A 9,891-nucleotide genomic window follows, 5' to 3' on the forward strand; every position below is an offset into this window, starting at 1 on the left:
GATGGAGTCTCACTCTGTCACCCAGGCTGGAATGCAGTGGCACAATCTTGGCTCACTGCAACCTCCGCCTTCTTGGTTTAAGCAATTCTCTGCCTCAGCCTCCCAAATAGCTGGGATTACAGGCACCTGCCGCCATACCTGGATCATTTTTTTTAATTTTTAGTAGACATGGGGGTTTCACCATCTTGGTCAGGCTGGTCTTGAACTCCTGACCTTGTGATCCACCCGCCTTGGCTTCCCAAAGTGCTGGGATTACTGGTGTGAGCTGCTGTGCCCAGCTGGGAGGCTTTTTCAATGCTGGAGTGTGCTTAAGGAAAAGTGCTGAAGGACGTTAAGGGGATGCTGACATGATTGGGCACCTGTGTTTCCTAACTGATGCTGATTGAGGGGAGATTTCTGGTCTCCCACAAAGACTGGGAAACAAGAAGACAAGAGACTTATCTTTCTCTTACTTTTTAAAAAATTTCATTAGAGACAGGGTGTTGCTCTGTTGCCTGGGCTAGAGTGCAGTGAACTCGCTGTAACCCTGAACTTCTGGGCTCAAGTGATCATCCTGCCCCAGTCTCTTGAGTGGCTACGACTGCAGGCACAGGTCACCATGGCTGGCTAATTTTTTAAATTCTTTTTCTAGGGACAGGGTCTCACTATGTTGCCCAGGCTGATCTTGAACATCTGGCTTCAAGGGATCCTCCATTCTTGGCCTCTCAGAGCACTGGGATTACAGGTGTGAGCCACTGCGCCTGGCCCCCTATCTTTCTGATGGTTACATTTCAAAGTGATGGCTTCCAGGTCTTTAAGAAAGACATGGGTTGTAAGAGATACACCACAAAAGGACAGAAGTAGCATTTACAACTGCAAGTTTTTGAAAGCAAATGTTTTAAGAAAAAAAAGGTCAGGGGCCTATAGTCAGGTGTTGGAACAAATAGTGAATTCTTTTGGCAGCATCGAGCTTCCTCAGGCAGGAACTTGAGAGAGCTGGAGTTCTCATCCTAGGATGTGGCCTGGAGCTGTTGGAAACTATGCCAGGGTTAGTTTGTGCTGAGAATCCTCTGCTCTCCTAGGTCAAGGTTGGGGCCTCGCTGAAAGGAGGGCTCCGCAGAGCCAGACTCAAGTTCAGTCAAGGGTAGAGTCATTGTCAGTGCTGATGACACTTCCACTGCTCTGTTAGGAAGTGATTACAGTATGTTTCCAAATTTCTCACTATAGTTTAAGCCTTTTTCTGTCCATTCCTTACTATGGCTGGAATCTGGTTCACATTCTATTTATTAAGGCTCTTTGTCTATTCACAATTGACCTGTCTCAAACTGGATTTTAAGTTGTTTGAAGGTAGGACCCACCCACATATTATATCTTTTGAAAATCTTCCATTGTACTAAGTAGCTGACTTGATCATCATTCATTGACAAAATCCTCAGATTATTTTCCATTTTCTTTTTTCTTTTCTTTTTTTTTAACACGGAGTCTTGCTCTGTCACCCAGGCTGGAGTGCAGTGGCACGATCTCGGCTCACTGCAACCTCCACCTCCCGGGTTCAAGCAATTCTCCTGCCTCAGCCTCCGAGTAGCTGGGATTATAGGGGCCTGCCACCATGCCTGGCTAATAGTTTTTTTAAAAATATGTTTAGTAGAGACGGGATTTCACCATGTTGGGCAGGCTGGTCTGAAATTCCTGACCTCAGGTGATCCACCTGCCTCAGCCTTGCAAAGTGCTGGGATTACAGGCGTGAGCCACCATACTCCACCTCTGTTTTCAATCATTCTAACCAACATTCTAGGGTGAGCCCGTAGCCTATTTCTATAACAATCTCTATGACTGTTTCCCCTGAATTCTCTTTAATATGGGGGCCAAAATAAGGCTCACCCACCCACCTCTGTATATCTAATGAGTACATTGTCTTCACCAAGATCCCCAAGAATTCAGTTCATCAAAATTTTACTGAACAGGAGCTATAGGTCCCAGGTGCTGGGGAGAAAGAGATCAATAGGTCAAGGTTCCTGCTCTCAAATACACTAGTTGGGGGGACTGATAAGTAAATCAGTGATTCCAGTACTTAGTAAGAAGCTCTGTGACAGAGGTGTGTGCACATCTGATTTAGTTTGGGTGGCAAATGGTTAGTCTCCCAGAAAAGACAGTATCGGGCTGGGCTGGGTTCCCTGGAAGCAGAGCCTGAGAGGGGAACTCTTGTATAAGTGATTTATCAAGGGAGAACTCTCAGAAGAAACCTGTAAATAAATGAGGGAATCGAGGAAGCGAAGGGGGTGAAGCTAGGCAAAGATGTGGCTTCTGTTAAAGTCTAGCTGCAGTCAGACCCAAGGGGAGACGTGAAGTGAGGACTGCACCAAAGAGCTATCCCACCTTGAGTCAAAAAGGCCAGACCTGACTATTCCTCATCAGTCAGTCATTGGCTCCAGGCTGATCCTGGGGGAGAGCACCTAATCTCCTACCTAATTGTGGGAGAGGAGGCGCCTGTTGACAGAGGGTGAGTCTCTGGAGAAGGATGTCACTTGCAGCTGTTAGAAGGCAACACTTACAGACAGCTGGAAGGATAGGAGTGCCTACCCAGCTAACAGAGATCTGAGCAGCGCGCCACCAGCCTCTAATACAACACCTGAACTAACTCTTGAAAGGTCAAGGCAGTCAAAGTTAATTATATGGGATATCTGGGAGCGGACATGGTAAGGCATTCTAGGGCAAAGTTCCAGAGGGAAGGGAGAACGTGATGCATTTGGAAAGAGCAAGAGGCTAGAGGTAGATGGGGTAGATTGAATACTGGATTTTTTGAAGGCTGTGTGTGTATGGCAGCAGTGAATATCAGTGGGCAAAGACCCCATGCCCTATCTTAAGTAATTGATGTCTGCCCTTTCCCTACCTTGCAGGAGATGAAGCTATAGTCACTGGAGAAACTGAACCGAGGATGGATGAGAGCTCCAACCAGGACACACAAGAGGATGACCAGCTGAGGTTAAGTGACATTGAGTGGCTCCAATCCACAAGGTTGTATTAGTTTCTCCTCTAGTAGTAGGAGATATTTATCAAATCTCAGGACCATTTCTTTAAAGGGGAACTTGATTTGTTCACCTGCCATCAAATGCCCCAAGAAGCCCCAACACAGTCACCTGCTGCTCTGTGATTATTTCCACAACCTGTGAGTCTCACCAGAGGCCATTAGCTAGTTCTGGCCCCGAATTCTTCTTCCTCTAGCCAGACTGGTTGCACAGGATCTTGAGCTCTCCCTGGTGCTCACAAATTGATAAATTGGTATTTTGTTCTGTTTTTCTCTTTTCTTAAGAAGTTGCTTTCTTTTGAAAAGATGGATGTTACTGTAGCCTCTCCATCCCCCAACCTCAGTCTTCCACATGTTCTCAAAAATAATAGCTAAGTGTTTTGCAACAACACTTATCAACTCTTTAAGTCTCCCACTTTGCTGGTTTGAATCTACATGACTTCAAACAATTTTTCCTCTATGGAGTGTAATTTGACACATACTTTTCCACCCATGGGAGGTGATACTTGTCTTGGTCTGTGATTACGGTAATTCTTTTATAAATATAAACTAATCAAGTTGCATGAACTAAGAACCTACTTTGAAACTAACACTTAAAGGTGCCAAAAGATTATAAAAGATTATTATTTGTTGCAAAAGTGTGTTAGTGTAGACTCCAGTGTGAGTGGGTGTGACCAAAGTAATATTGATACATGGTTGAAAGGTATAAAGTAGGTTGACAAACGCAAAATTACAAATCAGCTTCTGAACTCCACGGGTGTCGTGATCAGCAGTGTATCCTTCAACCAAAATAGTTTTTCATATCCTCAGGGAATTTTTGGCTTTCATTTTTACCTTTTTGGTATTCTCATGTACCTTTTAGGCCATTGTATGCATTCACTCACTCATGCTTTCATTCCATAATTATATTCTGAAGCGCTTCTTGCGTGGCAGACATGGTCAGGTGCTGGACATACAACAGAGGACAAGGCATTCGGGGTCCCAGCTCTCATGGATCTCACAACTCAGAAGGAGAAACAGACATTGAGCATATCATTTTAATAACATTTACAGTTGGGGCAGTTTTAAGAAATAAAAATACAGTAGTGCTCTGATGATCTATTACTGTAGCAAATCATCCCCAGACTGAGTCTTACAATGATGACAATAGATTGCATAGTATTGAGCAGTCAACAGGGATCGCTCATTCCTGCTCTACTTGGCTTTAGCTAGCATGGCTCAAAAGCAGGGTACTGACATCATTAGAAGGAAAACGCACTCACCTGTCTGGCAGTTAATGATGGCTGGCAGCTGGGACCTCAGCTGGAGCTGTCAGATGGAATACATACACTGGCTTCTCCATGTGGCCTGGGCTTCCCCACAATATGGAGGCTGAGTTCCCAGGGTGTGTATCCTGAGGATTGTGATAGAAGCCATATTCCTTTATGACTTGGACTCAAAGTCTCACATCATTGCTTCTGCCCCATTCTAGTCAATATTACAAACACAAAGTCTTGCATCATTTCAAAGGAAGGGGAAATATGCCACATCTTGGTAAGGGAATGGCAACATTTTGGAATAGCATATAGGATCAAAAGTATGGCTGTGGTGATTTTTTGAAAATACAGTTTCTCTCAAGTGTCTATGAGAAAGCTAAGAGCCTATCAGAAGGAATCAAGAAGCGGTTTTTAAGCTGGGACCTGGAAAGTGAATAAGAGTAACACAGATGAAAAGGGAAGGAGTTGGGGAGAGGAGAGAAATGTTCTAGACAGTGGATCCTGGTTTGGGATGAGCTTGGCCATAGGAAGAACTAAAAGGAAGCCAGCGTGCCTGTAACATTCTTAATAAAACGATTGAGCAAAGGTTCATAATAAAGAAGTTGCAGCAGCCTGAAAGTGCTTAGGAGGGACCTTCCAGGTACTGTCACGTAATGTCATGCTTAACCGACTTGTACGTAGTCTCTTGGTTACCTCTGCCTGCAAAACCATCTCAAACTTACTGGCATGAAGAGCAACATTGTTTATTATTATTTTCTCCCACTGTTCTGGAGGTTGACTGGGCTCAGCCAGATAGCTTTCACTTGGGGCCTCTCACATTGTGGTAGTCAGGTGGTGGCTAGGGCTGGCGTGAACTCAAAGCCTTCCTCACTCACATGTTTGGTACCTGGACTGGGAACACTCAAACAAGCGGAGCTGGACCAGCTGTTGCTGCTAAGGTGGCTCTTACTCCCACTCTCTCACTCTCTGGTCTTTCCCTGTGGTCCCTCCAGCACGGCAGCTCAAACTGAGTAGTCAAACTTCTTAGAGGGTGGCCGAGGACTCCCAGTACAGGTATCCCAGGAAAAACCAGGAGAAGCTGCATGGCCCTTTCTAACCTAGACTTGGAAATCAGGCACTGTCATTGCTGTCACATGCTATTCACTCAGGTGGTCACAAAAGCCTGCCCATTGTCAAGGGGAAGGGACACAGAGTTTTGTTTTGTTTTGTTTTTGAGGTAGAGTTTCACTGTTTTTGCCCATGCTGGAGTGCAATAACATTATCTTGGCTCACTGCAACCTCTGCCTCCCGGGTTCAAGTGATTCTCCTGCCTCAGCTTCCCGAGTAGCTGGGATTATAGATGCTCACAACCACACCCGGCTAATTTTGTATTTTAATAGAGATGGGGTTTCACCATGTTGGCCAGGCTGGTCTTGAACTCCTGGCCTCAGGTGATCCACCTGCCTCTGCCTTCCGAAGTGCTGGGATTACAGGCATGAGCCACTGGATCCAGCTGGGACATAGACTTTTTGATGATAGGAGTGTCAAAGAATTTGCAGACATGTTTTAAAACGACCACACTTAGGGTGACCATATAACTCACTGTCCAAAACAAGATGCTTTTGAGAGTCAAGGGGGGCACTTTGCAGGCATAAACTAGGACTGCCCTTGGTAAACCCAGAGATGTGGTCACCCCACTGCCATGCCCACGCAACTGAGAGCTCAAGCTCTCTCAAATTCTTTTGTCTTTCTGACATTCGTCATGTCATTTAAAAACATCCTTTACTCGTTGAAACTGGTTTTAAATGTTATTTTCTGTTTCTTGATAATTTCTTGCTTTTAGATTATGAATATTATGTTGAGGTTGCCTTTTCTTAGTGAATCTGGAACTTGAGAGCTACAAATCTTGCCCGACAATATCTTTCATGCAAGCCGGGAGAGCTGCTGGCACTGTGGATGTCAGTGCTTAGGATGCCTTCTCTCTTAGATGATAGAACTCCAAGCAGTGGAAGAATTTGCTTCAAGAAATGCTTTTTAAAACCTCACTTTTTGGCTAAGTGGTAAAACACACACACACACACACACACACACACACACACACACACACACACACAGTGATGACTCATCAGTTGAAATCAAATCCTTCATTCCAAAAAAGTGGTTTTATAAGAAGTGGGTGTTTTTTTTTCTTTTCCCAAAGGCAGACTGCATAATATTTGGTGCTTCTCTTTTCTGAGTAATTTATTCCATTTTAGTGGAAATCGACAGTTTCAGACTGGAGCCAATAACATTTATTTTCAGTGCTGTGCATGGGACCCCCCATTATCCTAGGATCTGCTTTCGCCTACAACCCTCAGGGGAGTTCAGCCATCAGACCGGTTCACACCAACACAATCCCCCTCTTCCTCCCTTCCCTCTGACCAGCTATTAACTTGTTCTTCTGAAGACCCTGAAGCAGAATAAATACCTAGAGAGAGCATTTGGAGACAGCATCCAGGTGTAAGAAAGCATGGCAAGTATTGTTTTTCAGGAGCCCCACCACAGAGTCAATCCCTATCTCCTGACCCGGGTACTCCACTCAGAAGTCTTATTCTTTTCACAGCTCTCCTTCACAGAACATTTTCTTTCTGTTGATTCTTTCCTAAGACTCTACAACTCTGAAAGAAAGCAACATAATTCATTTCTGATCCCTGAAAGCAAACATCCCATTCCATTCCATTTGTCTTCTTGGAAGTTTCCACAAATATCTTCTTGCTAGAAAACAAAAATACAAAACTTGTACTCATTTCTGTTCCAGACTGAAATACGTGGGAAACTTTTATGAGTCCCAGACTATAGTCTGGCCTTCATGAATAAGGAAGATATTTAAGAGAGATACAACAAGAGAGTTAAGACTAGGAAAATAGCTTTAGAAACTCAGATTGTAAACAGCAGCATCCAACAGCTGCTCAGATCAAGAGACTGGACTCAGGGTGACCAACTACTATGGACTGAACTAAACTACATATCTTGAAGCCCTAATCCCTGGTGTAATGGTATTATGAGACAGGGCCTTTGGAAGATGAGTTTAGATGAGGTCGTAAGGGTGAGGGGATTAGTGCCCTCATAAGAAGAGACACCAAATGCCAGACCTCTCTCTCTCTCTCTCTCTCTCTCTCTCTCTCTCTCTCTCTCTCTCTCTCTCTCTCTCTCTCTCTCTCCTCTCTCCTCTCCTCTCTCTCTCCTCTCTCCTCTCTCTCTCTCTCTTCCTCTCTCTCTCTCTCTCTCCTCTCCCCTCTCTCTCTCTTCCTCTCTCTCTCTCTCTCCCTCCTCTCTCTCTCTCTCTCTCCTCTCTCCTCTCTCCTCTCTCTCCTCTCTCCTCTCTCCTCTCTCTCCTCTCCTCTCTCTCCTCTCTCCCTCCCCGCATACCCCATTGTCTAGCATGTGAGGACACAACAAGAAGGCATCTGTTTACAAGACAGGAGGTGGGACCTCACAAGAACCCAGTTATGATGGCACCTTGAACTTGGACCTCCAGCCTCCAGAAGAGTGAGAAAATACATTTCTGTGGTTTATGCCACCTTGTTTATGGTACTCTGTTATGGCAACCTGAGCTGACTGAGACATCAGCTGTCAGTTTTCCTCGAACTGAGGATCCTGGGATGTGACGCTTCCAGTTTTCTAATCTAGAAAGTTCTGGGGACACCAGGGCAAGTTGGACTGTAATTCTCTGCCCCTGCTGCTCTGTCTCAAAGAGCCAGGGTCTGTGCTGGAATAGGAAGAGGAGGCACAGATGCCTCAGCCAGGCCTAGAGGTGAAAGCACAAAGCCAGAGGCACTGCCAGGCGTTTAGACTTCTAGGTTCAGAGGTGCTACGGAGTGCACGGGATAAAAGACTTCCAGTGATTAAAGTGGACAATGTTAACAGTGCAAAAATTTAAGGCGAAAGCCCAGTCTACAATGAAGTAATCACTTAACTTCATAAAACAAACAAATTCCACCTGAACCTCTAAAGTCTCTTTCAGGTCCTTCCCAATGAGAATCCTTGGAAATTAGGGGTGGTCTGGGCTTCTAGTTAAATCCCTGTTCCTCTCACAGGCTCTAGGACCTCTCTCTCCATCCATCTCAGTGATAGGGCATTAATTGTGCAAGCTTCCTTTTTGTCCTCACTGACGCTCCGTACCCCCACACTGCTTCAGACCAAGGGGACAAGCTCCCTGTGCTGCCTTGCACTGAAACACTTGACGGGTGGGGGTGGAAGATGGGCAGTTAATAGCATCATGGAGTCTCCTCTCCAGGTCTGTCTTCAAGAAAAAAAAAAATCCAAAAGTTGGAGAAAAGGCAGAAAGATGTGTGACCTTCACTGTCAAGCCTGCGTAATGGGTCATTTGACTTCCTAGTAGAATTATTATTTCTTCTTGATTCGTGATTTTACAGCTCTCAAAGGTTAGCTGTTGGTTTGTCAAGAACCACTAAGATACAAAGAGTTTTTATCCAATAACAGTGCAAATAATTTTTGTCCTACAGAAATAAAAATGACCTCTGTTTAAGAGAAGATAATCCCAGTTTACAGTTTTATTGCCCTAAAGAAAAATAATCAGTTTTGTATCTAATGTCAAGATCTTATGCTACAATTCTTTTTTACTAACCACACATACATCTATTTTTTAAATATGCTTGGTTCTACCATTAATGAGTTAAAATAAAACTTTTACATGTACTCATTATGTATTTGTATGAGAATCATGCTTTTTTTTTTTTTTTACATTTTTTAGAAATTAGACTTTTGGTAGTTCCTCCCACTGCACACCCATTTTCCTTTTCCTTTGAACCCACAATGATGCAGTTCTAAGTCACAAGTCCTCTTCATCCTTGTGCCCCACAAACAGAAAATCTGGCCCTCCATCAGGACTTGTGTAAGTGGCACCTTGGGGTAAAAATTATTTTAAAAGAGGAATTACTCGTTGGCAGAGTTATACATAATGGCAAAATCTGAACACTAAGAGGTCCAGAAATAGAAAATAGAAAATTCTGGTACATCAGCAGTTAATACTACACAGCTGTAAGCATGATGATCCTAAAGGTACTGCAGCAACATGGCGATGCTCAAGCTAACATTGTGAAGAAAGCAATACGTAAAGTATGAACTGGAATGAAAACATCTATTAGGAAACTTTGTTGGTTTTTTCCCAAGTTATATTTAACATGCCTTTTGTCCTTTCAATGAAAACAAAAACAAAAAAAGTAAAAGAGAAAGTTTAAAACCAGAGCAAACAGAAAATTCATGTGATACTGATATTCCATGAATAGTTATGACTGACATGGTCATGAAATTCTGGTTGAAAACTTTTGTTGAGTAACTGAAATCTCCCCAAACTCCCCCATTCTATCACCCCTCACCTCTGAGAACTTAGGAGCTCTGAGGTCACTTACAACTCTGTCATCCTACATCACCACAGTAAGGAAAGGCCAAGTCCTGTGACAGTAGATGGAGCTTGATAGGATGGAACTTGAGGGGTGGGCTTCCAGAGGTTTGTGAGGACACACAACCCAACTCTCAGACCCAGGGACAGGGATATGAGCAGCTCTGCCACAGAGCCCTGGGAGGGCTCTCACATCCCCTTTGTGGCTGTCAAGTTCCAGCCGCCTGTTCCTGCCCTCATGGCTCTGCCCC

General features: G+C 44.2%; 1 protein-coding gene across 10 annotated transcripts in view; it reads left to right on the top strand.

The window, feature by feature from the left end:
* Positions 1 to 8,944, top strand: part of LOC108588816 (uncharacterized) — a 74,084-nt gene extending 65,140 nt beyond the window's left edge. For 6 of the 10 annotated variants that reach the window (XR_013528656.1, XR_013528657.1, XR_013528659.1 and 3 more), the window contains one exon: positions 2,877 to 8,944. Coding sequence is in view for 2 of the 10 variants with exons in the window: in XM_078354317.1 (XP_078210443.1) it covers positions 2,877 to 2,883 (7 nt within the window). In the remaining 8 variants the exon portion in view is untranslated. Of the gene's footprint in view, positions 1 to 631; positions 725 to 2,876 lie in introns of all 10 variants that reach the window. The other 4 variants (XM_078354310.1, XM_078354314.1, XM_078354316.1 and 1 more) reach the window with 3 other exon arrangements.
* The last annotated feature ends 947 nt before the right edge of the window (positions 8,945 to 9,891 follow it).

This window comes from Callithrix jacchus, chromosome 17 (genome assembly GCF_049354715.1).
Source record: "Callithrix jacchus isolate 240 chromosome 17, calJac240_pri, whole genome shotgun sequence".
Lineage (NCBI taxonomy): Eukaryota > Metazoa > Chordata > Mammalia > Primates > Cebidae > Callithrix > Callithrix jacchus.